Here is a 26,873-nt window from a genome sequence, read left to right as displayed (position 1 = left end):
CCTTTCGTTTTCTAAGAATGTATACCTGGGCTTATTGAAAGTCAGAGTGAACTATCATAAATGCTGAATTACTTTAGTTTGCAGAGTCAGTTTTTTAGCACTGAAAAATAAGCAATGATGTGTGGCATGATTTGCTGGGAAAATCAGACTTTTCAGCCAAATATTTAGAGTTAAAGGCCAATTTTAGTATTTTTTAAAAAAAAGTTGCTTAATTTCTGAAGCCTTTAATTTCTTGCTTCTGAAAATAGGAATACTATCACTCCCCACTCTACTAGCCAATTAAGCTGGGTGAGGGTCGAATTTCAAATTCCTTGTGAAAATAGTTTATGAACTATAACACAATATTAACACTCCCCCCATCTCCAACAGTGTCATAACCAAGCAGCTGATTCTTTACTTCTAGTGATAGTAGAGGGGAAAGAGGAGAACTCTTACTGTTTTTTTGTTGTTTCTCCTCAGTCATGACTCCTGAGTATCTTTGGCAAAATTAAGGGGAAAAAAATAACATCATCTACTTATTAGCTAAGTAACCAAGTGAGAAAAGTTAATGTGCTTTGTCATGCTTTATGGTTGTACTTAATGAGTTACATCAGACAATAACGGTGCTAAAGGAATGACCTCCTGTTATTGGGACATGTGAAGGACTCTTCCAAGATCCCTCAAAGGGATAGACATTCACACTGCTCACTAGGCCTTTGGGCTCTCTCAGTACGTTAGTGTTACTCAGATTTGGAACTCACACAGTGGCTGCCAGAGAGTTTGAGAATATAGTAGGTCCTCAAATATATGCATACATCAATTGATTAATTAAAAAGCCCAAAAACCTTACTTTCAGACAATGTAAGAAAAAATTTCAAATCTTGAAATTAATGTGAATATATTTCAGGTTCCAACCCCTCAAATATCTTTCCAGTTTTATTCAAATATTTCAAAAAATCCTTTCACTATATCAATTCCAATATTACCTTTATGTACTTGTAATATACTCTGTTTTGCTCCTCTATCTCAGAGAGCCCACATACATGTAGTTTGGTTATCTTTTGCAACGCTGTAATTAATCTCTTTCAACACTGCTACATTTCTCACAAGTTAATATCTTTCTCACACAGAACGGCCAACACGTTGGGCTATTTTTGAGTTTTCAACTCCAATCAAGTGCCAAATCATATGTATTTTACCTCTTTAGCGTCATTCTCTGTATCTTCCCTTCCACATCTGTTATTCTAGCTTAGACTCTAATTACTTATATTTTACTCTGTTATAATATTAATAATTGCTCAGTTTTTCAAACTAACACTCAGCAAATAGTTATTTGGAACTTACCCCAAACATGTGCTAAGTACTAGGATTCCAACACATGGTCTTTGCTTTCATGGAGAATGTAATAGAAAGAACAGAAAACACAGGCAAAGGCCCAAATTCTATCCATTTCAGAATCCACTGTAAAAGGAATCTTCATTTAAACAAAGTATGGGCCACACCTCCCCTTTGTTATGAGGAGAAAGGAAAAGTATCCTCACATCCAGTACTTGTTATGCTCTGTCTTCACCTCTTCCTGTTTTGTTTTTCTCACTGTGCCTTACATGTAGCAGGAATTCAATAAACCTGAATGAATGCTTCAAGCATCCTCAGGCTTTTCAAGTTTGTAATCTTAATAACTCTTTGCATAAAATCACAGCACATCACAGCAATAGGGGTTTTAGAATCTGTCCCAAGTCCGTCACTTTACAGACTCTGAGAAGTGATTTGCTCTTCTGTGACAGAACTGGAAGACAAACTGGGCCCTGGCTTTCTACTCCAGAACTCATCCCACTTCACCATGTGACTCCAACGACAGGGGTAAAAGATGAGGCAGTTACTCTATTTAAACATGTGTGACATTCAGTGTCCTGATATATTACAGGTGCATATGTCAATTGATTAATTATATTACATTATATTACATATATTACAGGTGATAAAGAAGATGCAGAGACTCCCATAGCTACAAGCCTTTGGGGCTAGTGCCTATTTTCTGGTGTAGAAAAATCACTTCAAAGGGAGAGAAATAAGAATGACAGTCAAACAACTATTATTTTAGTTAACATACATAAAAACATTAACTTCTATTACTACTAGGGTCTTTCTTTTTTGGAAGACTACACACACACACACACACACACACACACACACACACACACACACACGACTTTCTCCACAGGCCAGAAACATTGGTCTTCAGTGTCTCTTCCATTGTAGTGATCTATAGCATACAAAACAGGTTTCCTAACACATCTAGGGCATTAGGGAGCTAGATATAGTCTCATAGTTTTTCTTTACTCTTTTATAAGTCATGTGGCCCTTCAGGTCCTTTCTAAAACATATCCTTGTAAGTGAAAAAAGGAAGCCGAGGGAAAAACTAATTCTCATTTTGGACACTTCCCCTACCAGTAAATATAACATATCTATAGTAAATGGTGAATAAATATAAATAAAATTACATTTCAGAGTAAAACCCACATTTGGGCCATCCTTCAAATTTTATCCTAAAATCTGGAGTGCAATTCTGGGAGGATAACTGTCCTGAGGGGAAAGGGAGAAGATGACTGGGGTCCAAGGATATCACAGGCGATGTTATCCCTGAGGCTGCAGAACTGGCACCATGAAGGGGAGCAATACGGATTTAGTTTCCCTTCACTTCGCCCTTCCTTCCCATCACTGAAAGCCTAACAATACAGACACCATCTATAGACCAGATGCAGACTAGGACTGAGATGAAAAGTGGACCACTGGTAAGAGCACAAACCATGGCAGAAGATATGCAAGATGTAAAAAGACAGAAAAAGAAGACTAGAAAATTTGCAAGCAAGAAACATCAAGGAGAAAGGCCTGTTAAGGCTAAGCACAAGTAGAAAATATATAAAGCCAACGAAATGAAACTAAAAACACCGGGCCTCTACTGAGCCATGAGAAAGAACACTTTGATTCTTAATTTTGTTGGATCATATCTGGCTCTGCCAAAAATAGGTAAATCTTAATAGCATTAAATAGCACATCTTAGTGGTAAAATGTAAACAGAGTATCAGAAAAAAGGGTTAGGCTTACATTTTCTCCATTAAGGCCAGCCAGACCTGGATCTCCTTTTTCTCCTTGTTCACCCTAAAAAGAAACAATGTATACAATGAAAAACCTTATATCTGAAAACCTTTGCTAGCAAAAAATAAAGAGTTATGTTGTTTGGGTATTTATAACAATATGATTACTTTGCTAAACCCTTGAAAGGCACATTTATTAAAAAACAATTCTGAGTTGTAAAACCAAAGAGAAGATTAAAAGTTCAAAGAAAAGCTGCAGCTGGGTGCAGTGGCTCACACTTGTAATCACAGCACTTTGGGAGGCCAAGGCTGGTGGATCAATTGAGGTCAGGATTTCGAGACCAGCCTGACCAACATGGTGAAACCCATCTCTACTAAAAATACAAAAAAATTAGCTAGGCATGGTGGCACGTGCCTGCAGTCTCAGCTACTCAGGAGGTTGAGGCAGAAGAATTGCTTGAGGCGGAGGTTGCAGTGAGCCAAGATCATGCCATTGCACTCCAACCTGGACAACAGAGCAAGACTCCATCTCAAAAAAGAAAAAAAAAAGTGCTCCATATAAATGATTAAACTACAAAAATGGAACAAGAATATTTATTTTCTTCTATAAGCAACAGAGAACTTTCTGGAAGGTGATTTGGATTGACAATATATACCAAGGATCTCAAATCCATTCATTTCATTTGGGCCAGTGATTTCACTTCTAAGAATGTATACTAATGAAACAATCAGAGATAAAATAATCAGAAATGAAAAACTCAGAGATGAAAAATTTTAGGCACTAATATGTAGAGCGTAATGCTATTTATAGTAGTAAAAAAAGAGAAGCATCCTAACTGTCCAATAATAGGAAACTGGCTAATGATATAGACAATGAATGGATTATGACGTAGCCATTAAAATCACATTTGTGAATTTTATTTTATACTAGAGAAAAAATGCTCATGATATAAAAATCAAGATAAAATTAATACATAGACAAGCCCAGTGGATAAATGTTAACCAATATATATTTTTATGAAAGTTACAAATGTTCAAAATGGTCACTAATACCACTGTGGATGATACATACCCATAGTGACACATAATTTTGTTTTCTTGCCATCTGAAAAGTGTATACTTTTATTGGCCCACTCTGCATATAGTATAATTCAATTTTTGAAAATGCCTCTCTATATATCCAGCTGTCTACCTACCTACCTGCACTTAGAAACAACACTGTGAGAAAACAAACCAAAGTAATAAAAGTGGTTAATCTAGGCATTGTGATCACAGATGATTTTTTTCCTTCACTTTACTCCTGTTTTTAAATTTTTTTTCTAGTGCTAAACACGTATTAGCTATACAATCAGTAAGGTGTTTAAAAATAAAAGAATATGTATAGAAAGTACTCAACCAAGTGTATCCCTCTGTGTGTGTCTGTTTGTGTGTCTGTGAAGTTAGTGGTAGTAATCTTTGCTTTATTCTCTTCTTTATATTTTGTTTTTCTTCCTTCATTTTTCCTACAGTGAACATTATCATTTTTATTTGCAAAAAAGTAAAGAAAAGCAAGCACCTGATATTAATAGATAATACATTACAGAAATACATTTGCCCACTCCCAGTTGTCTAAGGATATGTATTATTACTGTATGGAAAGCATAGGAAATGAAGTAAAAAATAATCATCGGGACATAAGAAATGCATACAATATACAAAACAAACAAAACTGCATACAAACACAACCAGTAAAAACAGGTTTAAGTTAAAACAAAGCAGAGGATTTTAAGCTAAAAATGGAAGGGTAAGGAATTACTCTATAGAATTGTGCTGTCCAACACAGTAGCCATTAGCCACATGTGGCTACTAAAATTAAAAGTAAACTAAATTAAATGTAAAATTCAGTGCCTCAGTGGCCCTAGCTACATTTCAAGTGCTCAACCATGCCTACTATATTGGACTCTCCAGATCAGAACATTTCCAACATCACGGTGAATTCCATCCATTGGACATTGCTGTTGTAGAGGATGCCAAATATGACAGGAAACAAAATAAGAATTTAGAGGCTCACAAATACACAGAAGAAAATACCTTTCGAATAAGGGGATCAGAAACAATAAAGTGTTTAAATACTAACACTAAATGTGTTCAGGATAAGTTATTAGAATGAATAGAAATTTTTGACACAGAAGACACATATAATTCCACGAATATCAACATTAAGTTTCAGAATGTAACTAAAAATGGATATAGTCTTTATGCAAAAGTAATGATTCTCATAGATGGAAAGAATAAGCAACTCTACATATTAAAGAGATGTGTGCCTACAAGGAAATCTGCAAGCTTGACAGTGGTAATAAAAGCTAAATAAAAATAATATAGAGAACAGAGTTAATATTCTGATAAAGTTTATTCTGCATAGTAAGAGAATAACAGATGTGGCAGAAGACTAAAGAAGAAACATACTGCCTAAAATTTATTCCTAGCAAAAATCTGCAATGGATTTTAAAAAGCATACTTCTTAACATACAAAAAATAAGTCACTGTAATCAAATAAGGTTCATTAAAAATTTATTTGATTTATTATTGTCATTTTTATAAAACGCTCCATTCAATATTTACTATGTGCTCAAACCAGGGATATCCAACAATAGAGTGTATCTAGATTTCCATAAAGTAGGAGTCGATGTCTCTTAAAACGCCCTTTATGTTAAAGAATAGAATATAGGTAAAGAATAAAAATATAGGCTGGATAATATTACTATTGGTATGTAACCGGCAGAAGAATGGTATTCAATGAATATCTATCTTCTATACATTTATCTATTGACCTATCAACTATGCATCCATCCGTCTATCATCTCTTAAGGTCCCTTAATCTCAGTACTATTGACAATTCTTTGTTGTGGGGGCTGTCCTGTACACTGTAGGATGGTTAGCATCATCCTTGCTCTCTGCTTACTAAAGGCCAGTAGCCAGCCTCTCCCCTAGTCGTGGCAAATAAAAAATGTCTACAGACATTGCCAAATGTTCCTAGAGGGTGAAATCACCTCTGATTGAGAACCACTGATACATATCATGAATATATATGTAACATATTTATGATATGAAATAATACAACAGATCAAAGCAATACGTTATAATAAACAACTTGAAATGTGTTAGGAACAAATGTGCAATCCTGCATTTAATTCTGGATGGATTAGAAAACCAACTTAAAAATAAAAATATTAAAGGACCAGAAGAAAATACAGGTGAACTTAGATAAGAGCTCATGGTGAGTAAGGCATCTCTAAGCATGAAACCAAAAAAAGAAATTCATAAGAGAAAAAAATACATATCTGACAAAATATTAATTATGAACCTGCAAGACAAAAATACTATAAACTGAATTAAAAGACAATTAACAAACTGGGGAAAAAGATCATGATAGTGGCTTAATAGTTAACATCAATACACAAAGATATCGTGTGTTGTATTGCAATATAGTCATAAGAAAAAAATAATAGTCCAATTGGTAGTTGAGCAAAGAACACATCAGGCAATTTACCACAAGAAATGCTAGATGGCAATTAATAACATTTTAACTAATATTAATTAATCAGACTATATACTGGGACTAGAAGAGCTCTAAAGCTTCCCCATATACAATTCTATCATTCTTGAAAGAAAAGCAATAGGAGTTCTATATCCAGAAGGAAATATATATCTACATCTATGTATTCACAAGTATTGCATATTTAGTAAATTCCAAACAATAGAAAATTGACAATAGTAACCAGCTGTTCCTTTTTTCTCCACTGAGAAGATAAGTAAAAACAAAACTGCAGCATTAAAGATTTAAGCTAGAATTAAAGAAAACTTATTTGACATCAGAGGTCGTAAGAGAGTAGAATGCATTTAGATTGTTTCTTGTGTTTGAATAAGTTGAAAAGCAGAAAAGATTTAAAAATAAAACCAACAGTACATCTCTGGTGATTTCTTTAAAAATAAAATAAATCATTCTAGTCTAATAAAAACTTCAATGAAATCCTAACCTAAGGAAAAAGATGCATGTGAATTAGATTACATTTGTGATTTTCCCAATAGCCATTCTATGATAAAACTAATTTCAAAAAGTACCAGAATTCAATGTTCTTCCAAACAAAACTGTAATGTCTTGTCATGCAAAATATTATATTCAAGTTAAGTAGTGAACTTACTGGTTCAAATTAAGTAGTGAACTTGAATATAACATTCAAAAATATTATATATAAAATTTGAATTAGTCCATTATTATCCATAATGCAGGTAGTTATTAACATTACTAATCTTTCAATAGATAATAGCAATAATATAATAGCTTTTATTCTGTATATCTTACTACATGCCAGGCTCTGTGCTAAGCACCTTACATAATAAGGACTTTTAATTCTAGCAGTAACCACACAAAGTGGGTAATCTCATCCCCATTTACAGATGATAAATCAGTAGCTCGGATGATATAAATAACTTCCATATAATCAAAGAACTCCATCTATTACTCTGTTATTTCCTCGATTGCTTTGACTGCATAGGGAATTTCATAAACTGGTTCAATTTCATCTTCTACCATATGTCCCCAGGCCTACTTCAGTTTTTAGCTGAAGCTGGTGGTAGAAAACTCCTGTGGGGATTTGGATGCTGTCAATATTTCACCTCAAGCTCAATCCTCCCCATTACTTTTCATTTTCTGCCTCCAGGATTTTTCTGAAGCCACAGAGTTTGTTCAGCCCTGGCAAGTATCCTGGAAAAATGGGGATAGTTAGCACTTCTAGAAATAATTCTCCAGCAAAGGGTGACAAGAATTAGTGGATTAATGTGTCAGCTTTCTGTTCTACAGAGGGATAACTTCCAGGCACATTCCACAGGCTTTCTCAGAGGGTTTCCAGTAGGACTCAGCTGCAGTTGCCCACAATGATACGTAGCTCAAAACATGCACCCTTTAATTCACTTTCCCTTGTTTCCTGACTTATTTTCCCCATTCCCTCACTCCTGTATCTGGAGCTCCCTCTCAAACCAACTACCTGTCCTCAAGTCACTGTCTCGGACCTTGTTTCAGGGGAATGAAAGTGAAGACAATGTCTATCAGCCCCCAATGCCTTCACTTTTGTCCATCCATGATCTGTCATTCCAAGTGCTCTGTTACCACCACTCTAAACACCCTTGCTCTACTAGCTTTCTGATGGAGCCAACTCCAGTGAATCAAACTGTCCACCTCTTGTTCCTAGAGATAAAACATGCAATTGGGTAGACTGCTATTATTATAAATTCATGATCACTAACCTAATTCTAGGTCCTTAAAGTGTGTCATTCCCCTCAAATCCTTGGTATTATGGCTTCTGCTTTTACTCTCAAATAACCTTGCTTTCTACCAAGAAAAAAGAAGCCATCATACAAGCTTTTCCTTGATGCCATGAAATCTACAAATTCACTTATTTTAATACCATTCTTTACTCTTCTACATGGAAGAATTGTCCCTTACTGTTTAATGGTAATCCTTCAACCTGTGCTTTCAATCCCATCTTTTTCTCCTCCCTCGTGGAATTAATGATTAAAATTATGGCCCTCTTCTGAATCTTCAACCTCTTCCCCCTCACTTCTTTCTAACCACACTGAAACATGCTGTTGAATCTTCTGTTAAAACAAAATCTCGCACTTCTAACTCCTGACATTTCCAGCTTCACTTGGAAGGAAATCCTTCCTTTTTCAGATAAACTTCTTGAGCCAGGCTCCTGATACTCCTGTTTGCATTCATTACTCCCACTCACTCTGCAGTTCACTCCAGATTGACTTGTACGCTATTTGGTCCTCAAAAACTGCTCATGCCAAGGTCTTGGGTGACCACCATCAGACACCTTTTAGTTTTTTTCTTCCTTAACCTATCAGAAGCATTTGATATCTTTATGACAAGCCCCCTCCTAGAAATACTTACTTGCTGAGATACTATATTTCCTTCATTTTTATTCTACCTCTGTAGCTGCATTTACTCATTTTCGTTTTTGTTAGATCCTCTAAGTGTTGCTGCTCCACAGGGATCTGTCCCAGCTTCTTATGTTTTCCCTTTCAACGAACTTTCCCTAGATGTTTTTTCTACTTTTACAGCTACAACGATCATCTATATGCTAATGAGTCTCATATTCCTACTTCCAGCATAGATATCTTTTTGATTGTTTAGCTAACAGTTTTATTAAGGTATGATTTACTTGCCATAATACTGACACACTGCACATGTAGAGTGCAATAGTTTTAGTAAATTTATATAGGTTTGCAACCATCGCCACAACCTAAGATTAAAATATTTCCATTACCTAAAAAAGTTTCCTTGTGCCCATTTGTAGTCAACTGCTTCTCACTCTTCCAGTCCCAGAAAACCACTGACATAATTTTGTCTCTATAGTTTTGCTTTTTTCTAGAAATTTCATATAAATAGAATTATACAATATGTAACCTTTTTTGTCTGGCTTAATTGATTCAACATTATGCTTTTGAGTTTACCCATGTTGCATGGATGAGTAGTATGTTTCTTTTTGAGTAGCATCTGTACAACTAAACTTGTTTTTATTTTTATTAAGCTTGAAATATTTTCAAACTTTCTTTTTGATTCCTTCTTGGACCTACAGGGTATTGAGAATGATATTCTTTAGTTCTGAAACATTTGAAGATGTAACAGAAATTTTTTTTTTCTAATATTGATGTCTAATTTAGTTCCATTGTGACCAAAAACATACTTTATATAACTAGAATCCTTAAAATGTACTGATATTCATTTAGTAATGGAGAATATAGTCTATCTTGGTAAATGATTTATATGCACTTGGAAAAATGTGTATTTTATTATTGTTGGGTGGAGTGTTTTATGAATGTCAGTTCAGATGAGTATATTGTAGGATTATTCAAGTCTACTATATTATTGAGAGAGGAGTATTGAAATCTTTAAATATAATTGTGTTAATTGCTTCTTTCTAATTTCTATTTATTTCTAATTGCCTATTATCTTTCATTTCTGTCCGTCTCAGCTTCATGCATTTTGAGGCTGTGTTAGGTACATACACAATAATAACTGCTACATCTTCCTGTTATATTGGCCGTTTTATCATTATATAAAATATTCTTTCCTGTCTCCAATAATGTCACTTGTCATAGAGTCTGTCTAATATTATTATACTCACTCCAAATTTCTTGTGGTTACTCTTTATATAGTACATCTTTTTATATCCTTTAACTTTCAACCTATTTGTTTCTTGAATCTCATCCATATCTCTTGTAGATAGTATATAGTTGGATCTTGCTTTGTAAAATCCAATCTGACATTCTTTGCCTTTTGGTGTATTTATTCTGTTCACATTTAATGTAATTATTGATATGGCAAATATCCATGTGCAAAAAATTAACTTTGATTCATAAATCACACCCTACACAAAACACAAAAATTAACTCAAATGAACAATAAACACAAATGTAAATTCCAAAGCTACAAAAATTATAGAACAAAACATAGAAAAATATTTTCTTACATTGGGTTGAGTAAAGGTTTCTATTTTGTTATTTAATTATTTCTATAAGAGTCATCATTTTTGCTCCCCTGTTCTTTCTCTCTCTCCTGCCTTCATTTTTGTCCAACAAATATTTTTACCAAGCTATTTTAGTTTTTTTCATAAATTTTTAGCTTTTTAAAAATTTTTAAAGTGATTCTACAATATGCATCTTTACTTAATCATAATCTATTCCAGTTAACATTGACTTAATTTCAGAAAACGATGGCAAATTTCAGTTTAGACGTATTTTTTAGATGTATTTAGATTTAGTTCAGTTCCTCTCCATTTTCTTGTATCATTGATGTCATATATAATATATTCATATCCTATAAATCTAACAGTATAGTGTAATAGTTATTGCTTTAACATTATATATATATATATATTTTTTTTTTTTTTTTTTTTTTTTTTTTTTTTTTTTTTTTTTTTTTGGAGACGGAGTCTCGCTCTGTCACCCAGGCTGGAGTGCAGTGGCCGGATCTCTGCTCACTGCAAGCTCCGCCTCCCGGGTTCACGCCATTCTCCTGGCTCAGCCTCCCGAGTAGCTGGGACTACAGGCGCTCGCCACCTCACCCGGCTAGTTTTTTGTACTTTTTAGTAGAGACGGGGTTTCACCGTGTTAGCCAGGATGGTCTCGATCTCCTGACCTTGTGATCCGCCCGTCTCGGCCTCCCAAAGTGCTAGGATTACAGGCTTGAGCCACCGCGCCCGGCCTATATTTTTTAATTAGAAGAAAAATACAAATATAGTCATATATCTATGACTATACAAACGCAAATATATGACATGACAAATACAATTATAGACATCTATCTAAATGTTTTAAATTAAAAAATTTGGTTGGGGCCAAGATGGCTGACTAGAAACAACAGCAATCAGAGGCTCCCATTGAAAAGAACCATAATAAACATGTGAATCCTTCACCAGCAACCGAGGTATCCAGGTTCTCTCATCAGAACTGATTAGGCGACTGGCATGATTCATAGAGAGGAAGGAAGAGCAGTGTGGTGCAGCAGCCCATGTGAGAGCCAGGGGAGCCCTCACTCCCCAGCCGAGGGGAGTGGTGAGTGAGCATGCTGCCCAGCCGGGGAAACCATGCTTTTTCCACAGAACTGTGCAAACCATGGATTGGAAAATCCCACTTGCAAACCCACGCCACCAAAGCCTAAGGTCCCAACCCCCGGCGCTGTGCAGATTCTCAACAGCCTCTCAGCTGGAATCTGCTTAAGCCTGCTGAGCTCCCAGAGGGAGAGGCAACCAGCCCCACAGCTGTGGCTTAATGTCTAAGCCGTTTGAGCTCCTTGGGGAAGGGGTAGCAGCCAGCACTGGGGCTCACAACTGCCTAACACACTAAGCTCCTTGGGTCGGGGAAGGGTGGCATCCATTTCTATAGCTCCAGGCCGTGCTTTTGAAGGGAGACTGAATGGGTTGGTCCCAATAGGTATCCCCCAAAGCCCAACACACCAGCCGTGGCAGACTGCAGCCAGAGCGCCTCTTCAGGCCTGACCTTGACTCATCTTTCCTCACTGGGCAGGGCTTCCCTGCAGGAAGTCCAACAACTCCAGCCAGAGGCTCAGGGACAGAATCCGGATCTCCCTGGGCATAAGCCCTTGGGGTGGGGGCGGGTGGCCACAGTCTCTGCGGACCAGCAGACTTAATCTTTCCTCTTAGTAGTTCTGAGGAATCTCGGCAGCCCAGACAAGCAGGTTTCCCCCTAGCAAAGCACATCCCCTCCACCAAGGGACAAAGTGCTTCATTAAACAGGTCCTGTTCCCTGTGCCACCCAACTGGGTGAGACCCTCCTACAGGAGTTGTTAGACACCCTATACAGGAGCAATCCTACTGGCATCAGGTTGGTGCTCTTTGAGGTCAGAGACCCCAGAAGAAGGAGCAGACACCCATCTTTGCTGTTCTCCAGCTTCCTTGAGTGACATCTCCAGGCGTGGGAGCAAACCAGATGAATAGGGCCTGAAGTAAACCCCCAGCAAACCATAGCAGCCCTAAAGAAGAGATACCTGACCACTGAAAGAAAAACAAACAAACAGAAAGCAACAACAACAGCATCAACAACAACAAAAAGTCCCAAAAAAATTCCATCCAAAGGTCAGCATCCTCACAGATCAAAACTAGACAAACTCATGAAGATGAGAAAGAATCAATGAAAAAAATGCTGAAAACTCAAAAGGCCAGAGTGTCTCTTCTCCTCCAAATTATTGCAACATCTCTCCAGCAAGGGTGCAGAACTGGATGGAGGATGAGATGGAAGAATTGACAGAAGTAGGCTGCAGAAGATGGATAATAAAAAAGTATGCTGAGCTAAAGGAGCATGTTTTAGCCCAATGCAAACAAGCTAAAAACCTTCATAAAAAGTTTGAGGAGCTGATAACTAGAATAACCAGTTTACAGAGGAACATAAATGACCTGATGGAGATGAAAAGCACAGCAATAGTACTTCATGAAACATACACAAAGCATTACGCTTTGTGAAGTGGAAGAAAAGATTTCAGAGTTTGAAGACCACCTTGCTAACATAAGGCAAGCAGACAAGATTAGAGAAAACGAATGAAATGGAATGAACAAAGCCTCCAAGAAATATGGGACTTTGTAAAAAGGCCAAACCTACAATTGATTGGAGTACCTGAAGGAGATGAGGAGCATGGAAACAAGCTGGAAAACACACTTCAGAATACTATCCAGGAGAACTTCCTCAACCTAGCAAGACAGGGCAACATGCAAACTCAGGAAATACAGAGAATGCCACTAAGGTACCCCTCAAAAAGATCAACCCCAAGACACCTAATTATCAGATTCTCCAAGGTTGAAATTAAGGGAAAAAATGTTAAGGGCAGCCAGAGAGAAAGGCCAGATCACCTACACAGGGGAGCCCATCAGACTAACAGCAGATCTTTCAGCAGAAACTCTACAAGCCAGAAGAGAATGGGGACCAATATTCAACATTTTTAAAGAAAAGGATTTTCAACCTAGAATTTCATATCCAGCCAAACTAAGTTTCATAAGTGAAGGAGAAATAAAATCCTTTACAGACAAGCAAATGCTGAGGGATTTTGTTACCACCAGGTCTGCCTTGCAAGAGCTCCTGAAAGAAGCACTGAATATGGAAAGGAAAATCTGGTACCAGCCACTGCAAAAACACACCAAAATATAAAGGCCAATGACACTATGAAGAAATTGCATCAACTAGTGTACAAAATAACCAGATAGCATCATGATGAGGGAATTAAATTCACACATAACAATACTAACGTTAAATGTAAATGGGATAAATGCCCCAAGTAAAAGACACAGACTGGCAAATTGGATAAAGAGTCAAGCCCCATCAGTGTGCTGTATTCAGGAGACCCATCTCACATGCAAAGATACACATAGGTTCAAAATAAAGTGATGGAGGAAAATTTACTAAGCAAATGACAAGCAACAAAAAGCAAGCGTTGCAATCCTAGTCTCTGACAAAACAGACTTTAAACCAACAATGATTAAAAAAAAAAAAGACAAAGAAGGGCATTACATAATGGCAAACGGAACAGTTTAACAAGAAGAGCTAACTATTCTAAATATATATGCACCCAATACAGGAGCACCCAGATTCATAAAATGAGTTCTTAGAGACATACAAAAAAAGACTTAGACTCCCACACAATAATTGTGGGAGACTTTAACACCACACTGTCAATATTAGACAGATAAATAAAAAGGGAAATTAACAAGGATATTCAGGACTAGAACTCAGCTCTGGATCAAGTGGACCTAATAGATATCTATAGAACTCCCCACCCCAAATCAACAGAATATACATTCTTCTCAGTGCCACATGGCACTTACTCTAAAATCGACCAAATAATTGGAAGCAAAACACTCCTCAGCAAATACAAAAGAACTGAAATTATAACAAACAGTCTCTCAGGGCAAACAAATTAGAACTCAGGACTAAGAAACTCAAAACCACACAATTACATGGATATTGAACAACCTCCTCTGAATGACTTCTGGGTAAATAATGAATTTAAGGCAGAAATCAAGAAGTTCTTTGAAACCAATAAGAACAAAGAGACAACTTACCAGAATCTATGGGACACAGCTAAAACAGTGTTAAGAGGGAAATTTATATAACACTCAATGCCCACATCAGAAAGCTAGAAAGATCTCAAATTGACATCCTAACATCACAATTAGAAGAGCTAGAGAGGCAAGAGCAAACTAATCCAAAAGCTAGTAGAAGACAAGAAATAACAAAGATCAGAGCAGAACTGAAGGAGATAGAGATACAAAAAATCCTCCCAGATCAGTGAATCCAAGTGCTGTTTTATTGAGAAAAAAAAAAAAAAGACATAAATAGACCACTAGCTAGACTAATAAAGAAGAAAAGAGAGAATAATTAAATAGACACAATAAAAAAAGACAAAGGGGATATCACCACTGACCCCCACAGAAATACAAACTACCACCAGAGAATACTATAAACACTTCTACGCAAATAAACTAGAAAATCTAGAAGAAATGGATAAATATATATATATAAATATATAAAACAATACACCTTTTCAAGACTAAACCAGGACGAATAGACCATGAATAGACCAATAACAAGTTCTGAAACCGAGGCAGTAATTAATAGCCTACCAACCAAAAAAATCCCAGGACCAGACGGATTCACAGAGGTACAAAGAGGAGCTGGCACCATTCCTTCTGAAACTAGAAAAAGAGGGACTCCTCTCTAACTCATTTTATGAAGTCAGCATCATCCTGATACCAAAACTGAGCAGAGACACACACACACACACACACACAAAAAAAAAAAAAAAAAAAAGGAAAGAAAACTTCAGGCCAATATCCTTGACGAACATCAATGTGAAAATCCTCAGTAAAAAACTGGCAAACTGAATCCAGCAGCACATCAAAAAATGTATCCACCATGACCAAGTCGGCTTCATCTCTGGGATGCAAGGCTGGTTCACCATACGCAAATCAATAAATGAAATCCATCACGTAAACAGAACCAAAGACAAAAACCACATGATTATCTCAATATACGCAGAAATGGTTTCTGATAAAATTCAACATCCCTTCATGTTAAAAACCCTCAATAAACTAGGTATTGATGGAACACACCTCAAAATAATAAGAGCTATTTATGATAAACCCACATCCAATATTATAATGAATGAGCAAATGCTGGAAGCATTCCCTTTGAAAACAGGCACAAGACACAGATGCCCTCTCTCACAACTCCTATTCAACATAGTATTTGACATTTTGGCCAGGGCAATCAGACAACAGAAAGAAATAAAGCGTATTTGAATAGGTAGAGAGGAAGTCAAATTTTCTCTGTTTGCAGATGACATGATTTCATATTTAGAAAACTTTGGCCAGGGCAATCAGACAACAGAAAGAAAAAGCGTATTTGAACAGGTAGAGAGGAAGTCAAATTTTCTCTGTTTGCAGATGACATGATTTCATATTTAGAAAACTCCATCATCTCAGTGCAAAAACTCCTTATATTCCTTGTATTCTCAGGATACACAATCAATGTGAAAAAATCACAAGCATTCCTTTACAACGACAATAGACAAGCAGAGAGCCAAATCATCAATTAACTCCCATTCATAATTGGTACAAAGGGAAGAAAATACCTAGGAATACAGTTAACAGGGGATATGAAAAACCTCTTCAAGGAGAACTACAAACCACTGCTCAAGGAAATAAGAGACGATACAAACAAATGGAAAAACATTCCATGCTTATGGATAGGAAGAATCAATATCGTGAAAATGGCCATACTGACCAAAGTAATTTATAGATCCAATGCTATTCCTATCAAACTACCATTGACATTCTTCACAGAATTAGAAAAACTATTTTAAATTTCTTATGGAATCAAAGAGTACCCCATATAGCCAAGACAATCCTAAGCAAAAAGAACAAAGCTGGAGGCATCATGCTACCTGACTTCAAACTACACTACAAGGCTACAGTAACCAAAACAGCATGATACTAGTACCAAAATGGACATATAGACTAATGGAACAGAACAGAGACCTCAGAAATAAGACCACACGTGTACAACCATCTGATCTTCGACAAACTTGACAAAAACAAGCAATGGGGAAAGAATCTCCTATACAATAAATGATGCTGGGAAAACTGGCTAGCCATACGCAGTAAACTGAAATTGGACCCCTTCCTTACGCCTTATACAAAAATTAACTCAAGATGGATTAAAGACTTAAATGTAAAATCCAAAACCATAAAAACCCTAGAGGAAAACTTAGGCAATACCATTTAGGACATAGGCATGGGCAAAGACTTCATGACGAAAACGCCAAAAGCAATTGCAACAGAAACCAAAATTAACAAATGGGATCTAATTATACTAACGAGCTTCCACACAGTCAAAGAAACTATCATCAGAGTGAACAGGCAACCTACAGATGGGAGAAAATTTTTCAATCTACCCATGTAACAAAGGTCTACTATCCAGAATTTACAATGAACTTAAACAAATTTACAAGAAAAAAAGCAAGCAACCTCATCAAAAAGTGGGCAAAGGACATGAATGCACACTTCTCAAAAGAAGACATTTATGTGGCCAACAAACATGAAAAAAGCTCAACATCACTGATCACTAAAGAACTGCAAATCAAAACCACAATGAGGTGCTATCTCATGCCAGTCAGAATCGCAATTATTAAAAAGTCAAGAAACATCAGATGCTGGTGAGGCTGTGGAGAAATAGGAATGCTTTTACACTGTTGGTGGGAATGTAAATTAGTTCAGCCATTGCGGAAGACAGTGTGGGATTTCCTCAAGGATCTAGAACAAGAAATACCATTTGACCCAGCAATCCCATTACTGGGTATATACCCAAAGGAATATAAATCATTCTGCCATAAAGACACATGCACATGTATGTTTACTGCAGCACTATTTACAATAGCAAAGACTTGGAACCAACCCAAATGCCCATCAATGGTAGACTGAATAAAGAAAATGTGGTACATATACACCATGGAATACTATGCAGCCATAAAAAGGAGTGAGATCATGTCCTTTGCAGGAACATGGATGAAGCTGGAAATCATCATTCTCAGCAAACTAACACAGGAACAGAAAACCAAACACTGCATGTTCTCACTCCTAAGTGGGAGATGAACAATGAGAACAATGGACACAGGGAGGTGAACAACACACACCAGGGCCAGGGGCTGTTGGGGGATTGGGAGTGAGGGGAGGAAAATTAAAGGAAGGGTCAGTAGGTGCAGCAAACCACCTTGACACACGTATACCTATGTAACAAACCTGTACATTCTGTACTGTACAAGTATACTGGAACTAATTTAAAAATAAATTTTAAAATAAAAAAATACGTATATAGTGTACTACTAACCTGCATATATAAATTAGTTAAACAAAGGAAGTTACACAACATAACTCTTCTTTTCCGAATAAGAAATTCTTTTTTTTTTTTTTTTTTTTTTGAGACGGAGTCTCGCTCTGCCGCCCAGGCTGGAGTGCAGTGGCCGGATCTCAGCTCACTGCAAGCTCCGCCTCCCGGGTTCACGCCATTCTCCTGCCTCAGCCTCCCGAGTAGCTGGGACTACAGGCGCCTGCCACCTCGCCCGGCTGGTTTTCTGTATTTTTTAGTAGAGACGGGGTTTCACCGTGTCGGCCAGGATGGTCTCGATCTCCTGACCTCGTGATCCGCCCGTCTCGGCCTCCCAAAGTGCTGGGATTACAGGCTTGAGCCACCGCGCCCGGCCAAGAAATTCTTTTTTAACTTAAAGATACCTGTAGTTTACCATCTTAACAGAGTTTACATTAGATACTAATTTAGTGCTTTGTTGTTGATGGCGACATAGAATGCTTTACACTGACCCAATATATTTACAAATTCCAGTGCTCTTTATTCCTTCATTCCATCCCTTCCTCTGAATTCAAATTATTGTCTGTTATAATGACACCCTGTTTCTAAATAGGTTTTTAAATGTAATGAAAATTTTTTTGTGTGTGAGACAGGGTGTCACTCTGTTGCTCAGGCTGGAGTGCAATGATACTATCACAGGTCACTGCAGCCTTGACCTCCTGGGCTCAAGTGACCCTTCAGCTTCAGCCTCCCAAGTAGTTGGGACCACAGGCCTGCACCATGACATCTAGCTATTTTTAAAAAAAAAAGATTGTAGAGAAAGGGTCTCACCTTGATGCCTAGGTTGGTCTTGAACTCCTGGGTTCAAGTGGCCTTCTGCCTTGGTCTCCCAAAGTGTTGGGATTACAGGTATGAGCCACCATACCTGTCCTTTTTAATTTTAGAAATTAAAAAAGAAGGCTGGGCACGGTGGCTCATGCCTGTAATCCCAGCACTTTATGAGGTCGGGGTGGGTGGATCATGAGGTCAGGAGTTCGAGACCAGCCTGACCAACATGGTGAAACCCCGTCTCTATTAAAAATAAAACAATTATCCGAGTGTGGTGGTGTGCACCTGTGATCCCAGCTACTCAGGAGGCTGAGGCAGAAGAATCACTTGAACCCGCAAGGCGGAGGTTGCAGTGAGCCAAAATCATGAGTGAGACTCTGTCTCAAAGAAAAAAAAAAAAAAAAAAGACAGGGAAAAAAAGAAGATAAACATAAACTCTAATTAATGCTATGTATGCTAACATTTTAGAAGTGAAACATACTCATGTCTGCTACTTTGAAGTACATAACAAAGAGATGGATAGATGTATGGATGTGATAAAATAAATACAGGAAATATTGTAGAATAGTGATGAATATATGAGTGTTCACTGTACAATTCAATCTTTCTGTATATGCTTGAATATTTTCACAATAAAATGAGGGAACTAAGGTGTGAGAGGAGGTAGGAATGATGAATTACTGTCTAATGAATGAAATTTCTTTTTTTTTTTTCTTTTTTTTTTTTTTTTGAGAGGGAGTCTCGCTCTGTTGCCCAGACTAGAGTGCAGTGGCATGATCTCGGCTTACTGCAACCTCCACCTCCCGGTTCATGCAATTCTCCTGCCTCAGCCTCCTGAGTTGCTGGGATTACAGGTATGCACCAACATGCTTGGTTAATTTTTTTTTAATTTTTATTAGAGATGGGGTTTCACCATTGGTCAGGCTGGTCTCGAACTCCTAATCTCAGGTGATCCGCCCACCTTGGCCTCCCAAAGTGCTAGAACTGCAGGCATGAGACACCAAGCCTGGCTAAATGGATCAAGTTTCTATGTGAAATAATGAAAACATTCAAAAACAAATTGTGGGGGAAAGGGGAAAACAGATAAATAAATAAATAAAATAATTGTGATGGAAAAAATAAAATTATTGTCTGTTATAATGTATTTGCATGTGGGACTTCTTTAGCAATTCTTATAGTTCATTTATGCTAGCAAGGAATTCATTTTATATTTTGTTACTTCAAAATGTCTTCATTTTTGCTTTTATCTTTGATAGTTTCATTGAATACAGAATTCATAGCTGACAATCTCTTTTTTATTTTTGCACTTTGAATATGTCATTCTAAGGCCTTTTTGTCTCCATTGTTTCTGAAATTGCTATATTCTTATTATGTTTTCATGTACATGGTGAATTGTTTTTCTGTTACTGCTTTTAAAATTTACTGTTTGTTTTGTCTTTTAGCAGTTTAGTTACAATGTGTCTAAATGTAGTTCTCTTTGTGTTTATCCTACTTGGGGTTCTCTAAATTTTTATCTATAAATTAATAGTCGTCATCAAATTTGAGAAGTGTTTGGCTCTTGCTTCTCTCTTACTTATTTCTCTCTTCCTTCCTCCTGGGATTCCCATTACATACATGTTGGTATGCTTGATGTTGTCTGACAGAATGTTGTGGTTCTGTTCATTTTTCATTATTATTTTTCTTTCTTGTCTTTGTTTAGATCATTTCAATTTATCCACATTTAAGTTCACTGATTTTTCCTTATGCCACCTCAAATCTGCTGTGAGTCTAGCTAGTAAATTTTTCATTTGGGTTACTGTACTCTGAAACTCTAGAATTTCCATTTGGTTCTTTTTATGATGTCTATTTCTCTATTGAGATTCTCTATTTGTTGAGTAATTGTCATCATATTTTCACTTAATTATTTGAACAGAGTTTTCTCTAATTCCTTGAACATATTTATAATATTTCTGTAATGTCTTTGCTAAATTCAGTATCTGAGACCCTGATCCTCTCAGAGTCAGCTTTTGCTGGGATTACAGGCGTGAGCCGCCATGCCCGGCCTATTTTTCTCCTTATTTTTATTTTTAAACTGGCTTCCTTAGGATCACCCCTGGGTCCAAATAACCTAATCATTGTCCAGTTGTTTGAACAGAAGCTGTGATAGCACCTCAAGCCCATAAGGCTTCCATCCACTTCTGATCAATCTGTGGGTGGGTTGGAGAAGGCATTCAATGTTGCAGTCCTTTCTCAAGGCTTCTTTGGCTTTTTTGTTTTGCTGGGCTTATTTGACATCCCCAACATATGCATTAAGTTTCCCAGTCTTCCTTCTCCTTTTTCTACTCTGTTAGACTCTCTTTTGGTTCTCTCTCTCTCTCTCTCTACACACACACACACACACACACACACACACGTACATATATATGTGCACACATGTATGTGTACATATGTGTGTACACATATACACACACACAAGTCTTTTTGAGAGGGCAATTATATATAGTCTAACAAGGTAGAAGAATAGGAATAAAACTAGATTTCACTGAATGTACTGTTTTACAGGCTCTATTTTAAGGTTTTAAATAAGCTTATGTTATAATTTTTAAAGGTTTTAAATAAGCTTATATTACAGTTTTTCAGTAATGTAAATCATTAAAATATATTGGTTTGATTAATTATTAAGAATCAGTAAGCTAAGGAATACTATTTTAGACAAAACTCCTTTGCCTAAACGTTTTAAATTTAAAAGTTAAAAATAATTATATAGTGTACTACTAACCTGCCTATATAAATTAGTTAAACAAAGGAAGTTACAAAACATGATTTTTTTTCCAAATAAGAAACTCTTTCCTAACTTAAATATACCTGTAGCTTACCACCTTAACACTAGATACTAATTTAGTGCTTTGTTGTATGATGAGTGGTAAAGAAATGATTAATTATGTCTCTGGCAGTCAAATATAAGGCTAAGAAAAATAAGAGCTTTTCAAAACTGCCAAGCCAAAGCATAAGGCTGTAATTATGATCTAGTGACCTGAGTCTAGTGCTTGTAAACAGGAAGTCCGATTCTAATCACATATCTGCCTCTATAGCTGTCTGAATGTATGTCTTTTTCTATTATTATCCTTTGAGATTTTTAACTGATAGAAGCAAATAACTCCTAAAGCCACCTGAATAGTATTGTTTCAATACTGAGATAAAGAAGAATTTATAGGTAAGGTACTGTATTATCAATTATATTCACCTAGATTCTTTTAAAATGATGACCTCATCAGGCCACAAAGATGAATCGAGATAAAGTTTGAAACAAATTTGTGTTCAGAGTCCAGTGCCCCTGCTTTTTGAATAGCTGATCTCAAAAAGACTGTCTTGATAAAAACCTACTTGCTATGCCACAAATTGTTCGTAATTCTTTCAACTAAATGAATTAGGGTCAAGATTACTCACCTAATTGCATTTGTGACATACACCTAATTAAGTTCTTTCTCCAAGGAGAGAACAGACTTAATCTAACAAAATAACTTCTATAAAATCAGCTTATATCAAGTCCCTTTAGTAACTACAAATGTAGATATCAATAGATTGTACATTTAATTTGGTTCATATGTTGTATATAAGTATCAAATCTTCTTTCAAGAAACACTTTTATTGACGTTTCACAAACCATTTCCAAGATCTAGTTGACAGTCCACTACTTCAAAAATTTTAAATGCAAAATTATCTGTATAATTAAAGAATTTAGATGGTTGTTGGAATTCCAGATAGAAAGATATAGTCTTTGCTTTGATTTGCTAACTTACCCAGAGCATGCTTTTGGTTAAAAAAAAATCAAACAGTTTTACTTAAATCAAACCATCTATCTTCAAGTTATCCTTGTCTTGGCTCCCTAGTTAACTTGGCTAATTGCTGTGGCAGGAAAGCTACCCAACTGACATTGGCATGACAGTCAAAAATTCAAGACTCTCTTTTAGAAAGCGAGGCTTTTGGGAAATATACTATTAGATAGTGATCACTCACATTGGCTAATATACTCTCAGAATTTCCAGGCTTCTTAGAAACTTATGTTGTGGTATAGGGATAAAGGAGACATTCATAGAACTGTTGCCATAACTTATATAAATGCCAACACCTGGCAGTAAACTAATGCATCCATAGAAATGGTCCCAATGGAACATGTTGGCAAAGTGGCATGCCACAACTCACCCTCCCACCTTGTTTAACTTGTGGCTACTACATTTCAAATGACAAATAATGGGGCAAGTTATTTTCAGATTAGCTGATCTAATTAGATTAGATTAGAAAGAAAGAGAGAGTGTGTGTGTGAGAGAGAGAACATTTGATTTTCAAAGGAAGGGAGTCCACGAAGGAATAAAAAGTCCTGGGTAGAGAGATAAAACAAGAAGGTGCCTCTTTGGTGAAGCCAGGCCTAAGGTGATGTCTGAGGAGGTGGGGACACCGTGGGCAGGGTCAGAGATGATAACATAGGCTCATTTCTGAAAATCATTAGGCTGGTCTGCCTCTTCTCAGATGCAAACGGACAGAGGCACACAGCAGATCTCCCACAAATGTCTCCTGAATAAAATATCATCAGGAATTATTTTGGGTAAAATACAGTGACAGCATTTTAAATAATGGTCTCAATAGACTGATTTAGAACTGGTGCCACATCCAGAATGAATTCTTGAAACTGCCAAATCTTCTGTGTACTCATGTGACAATTTCCAAATTATAGCAATGTCTGCAATAATATTTCAGGCCATTTCCAAAATCCTCCATTTCATTTCATTTTGCTGATGAGGAAGGAAGATGAAATTTTATACTCATCTGAGAGAGACAATTTAGTCTGTCACAGCTGTTGCCTGGGAATCCAGTGAGAATGACAGATCTAGAAAGAAATTCTCCACAAGCGTCATAGGCAAACCTCCACTAGGTCCAATGACTCACTACTCTCATTGCTGTCTTTAACTCATTCCTTGTTTGACCAGGATACATGGATTAGAGCATTTTCTTCTTTATTTGCTTGGGCATTAATACTTCTATAAACTTTCTAAAGAATTCTCAATTAGAGTAAACAAGATGAAAAGAGCTAGGAATTTAAGATCATTAAAATCATAACTTTTTGGAGCTTCAGATTCCTTATTGATAAACTTGACTTAATAATATCATTGTACTCTATCTCCACATTATGTTGAGTTGCTGCCTGAGAAGATGTTTACAAACTATCCATATATGTCATTTACTTTTGTAAAGGGGAAAATTTATAGTGCTAAATATCCACATAATAAAGCTAGAAAAATCTCAAATTAACAATCAAACATCACACCTAGAGGAACTTGAAAAACAAGAGCAATCCAACCCCAATACTAGCAGAAGACAAGAAATAACCAAAATAAGAGATGAACTAAAGGAAATTGAGATGCAAAAGAAAAATACAAAAGATCAACAAAACCAAAAGCTGGCTTTTTCAAAGAATAAATAAGATTGATAGACCACTAGCTAGACTAATAAAAAATGTGAGAAGATCCAAATAAACATAATCAGAAATGACAAAAGGGACATAACCACTGACTCAACAGAAATACAAAAATCCCTCAGAGACTACTATAAACACTTCTAGGCACACAAACTAGAAAATCTAGAAGAAATTGATAAACTCCTAGAAACATACAACCTCCCAAGATTGAACCAGAAAGAAATTGAAACCCTGAACCGACCAATAATCAGTTCTGAAATGGAGTCAGTAATGAAAAGCTTATCAACTAGTAAAAGCCCTGGGCCAGGTGGATCCACAGCCAAATTCTACTAGACAAATAAAGAAGAATTGGTACCAATCTTACTGAAGCTACTTCAAAAAACTAAGGTGGAGGGACCCCTCCCTAACTCATCCTAAGAGGCCAGCATCATCCTGATACCAAAACCTGGCATAGACAGAATTAAAGAAAATTTCAGGTCAATATCCTTGAAGAACATAGATGCAAAAATTCTCAACAAAATATTAGCAAACCAAATCCAACAGCACATCAAAAAGCTAATCATCCATGATCAAGTAGGCTTTATTCCTGGGAAGCAAGGTTGGTTCAACCTATGCAAATCAATAAATGTGATTCATCACATAAACAGGACTAAGCACAAAAACCACATAATCATCTTAATTGAAGAAAAGATTTATAATAAAATTAAACTAGGCCAGGCGCGGTGGCTCAAGCCTGTAATCCCAGCACTTTGGGAGGCCGAGGCGGGTGGATCACGAGGTCAGGAGATCGAGACTATCCTGGCTAACATGGTGAAACCCCGTCTCTACTAAAAATACAAAAAAAAAAACTAGCCGGGCGTGGTGGCGGGCGCCTGTAGTCTCAGCTACTTGGGAGGCTGAGGCGGGAGAATGGCGTGAACCCGGGAGGCGGAGCTTGCAGTGAGCCAAGATCACGCCACTGCACTCCAGCCTGGGAGCACAGCGAGACTCCGTCTCAAAAAAAAAAAAAAAAAAAAAAAATTAAACTTCCCTTCATTTAAGGAACATACCTCAAAATAATGAGTCATCTATGAAAACACCCCACAGCCAACGTTATACAGAATGGGCAAAAGCTGGAAGCATTTTCCTTGAGAACCAGAACAAGACAAGAATGCCCTTTCTCATCACTCCCATTCAACACAGTATTGGAAGTCCTAGCCAGAGCAATCAGGCAAGAGAAAGAAACAAAATACATCCAAATAGAAATAGAAGAAGTCAAACTATCTCTCATCACAGAAGATACGATTTTATACCTAGAAAACCCCATAATCTCCGCCCAAATGCTCCTAGATCTGAGCAACAACTTCAGCAGAGTTTCAGGATTCAAAATCAACATACAAAAATCAGTAGCATTCCCATACATCAACAATGTCCAAGCTGAGAGCCAAATCAAGAACGCTATCCCATTCAGAGTGGCAACAAAAAGAATAAAATACCTGGGAATAGGGCCAACCAGGGAAGTGAAAGATCTCTACAATGAGAATTACCAAACACTACTGAAAGAAATTAGAGATGACACAGACAAATGGAAAAACATTCCATGCTCATGAACAGGAAAAATCAATATTGTTAATATAGTCATGTTGCCCAAAGCAATTTACAGATTCAATACTATTTCTATCAACATTTTTTTCTTTTTAAAACTTTAAGTTCTTGTATACAAGTGCAAAATGAAACTACTAACGACATTTTTCACAGAATTAGAAAAAAAAAAACCTAAAATTCATATGGAACCCAAAAAGAGCCTTGGTAGCCAAAGCAATCCTAGGCGAAAAGAACAAAGTTGGAGGCATCACACTTCCTGACTTCAAACTATACTACAAGTTCAGCATGGCACAGGTACAAAACAAGCACGTAGACCAATGGAACAGGTTAGAGAACCCGGAAATAAAGATGCAAACCTACAACCATCTGATTTTTGATAAGGCTGACGGAAACAAGCAATAGGGAAAGGACTTACTCAATTAATGATGCTGGCATAACTGGCTAGCCATATGCAGATTGAAACTGGACCCTTTCCTTTCACCATATATAAAAATAAACTCAAGATGAATTAAAGATTTAAATGTAAAACTTAAAACTATAAAAACCCTGGACGATAACCTAGAAAATACCATTGTGGACATCAGCCCTGGCAAAGATTTCATGATGAAGATGACAAAAGCAATTGTAACAAAAACAGAAATTGACAAATATGATCTAACTAAACCAAACAGCCTCTGCAAAGCAAAAAACAAACAAACAAAAAACTATCCACAGAGTCAACAGACAACATAGAGAATGGGAGAAAATATTTATAAACTATGCATCTGACAAAGTCTAAGATCCAGAAACTATAAGAAAGGTAAACAAATGGACAAGTAAATATCAAATAATCCCATTTAAAAAAGGGCAAAAGGCATGAACAGGACACTTCTTAAAAGAATACGTATATGAGGCCACCAAGCATATGAAAAAATACTCAACACCACTCATCATCAAAGAGATGTAAATCAAAACTATAACGAGGAACCATCACACACCAATCACGATGGCTATTATTAAAATGTCAAAAAATAACAATGTTG

General features: G+C 36.6%; 1 protein-coding gene across 1 annotated transcript in view; it reads right to left on the bottom strand.

The window, feature by feature from the left end:
- Positions 1-26,873, bottom strand: part of COL19A1 (collagen type XIX alpha 1 chain) — a 330,775-nt gene that overhangs the window by 182,176 nt on the left and 121,726 nt on the right. Inside the window, exon 12 of the mRNA XM_025382187.1 lies at positions 3,085-3,138. Within this exon, the coding sequence (XP_025237972.1) occupies positions 3,085-3,138 (54 nt within the window). The remainder of the gene's footprint in view (positions 1-3,084; positions 3,139-26,873) is intronic.

The sequence above is a fragment of the Theropithecus gelada genome, chromosome 4 (genome assembly GCF_003255815.1).
Source record: "Theropithecus gelada isolate Dixy chromosome 4, Tgel_1.0, whole genome shotgun sequence".
Classification (NCBI taxonomy): Eukaryota; Metazoa; Chordata; class Mammalia; order Primates; family Cercopithecidae; genus Theropithecus; species Theropithecus gelada.
Note: the sequence above shows the minus strand (reverse complement) of the source record. Positions and strands in the feature narration are given on the sequence as shown.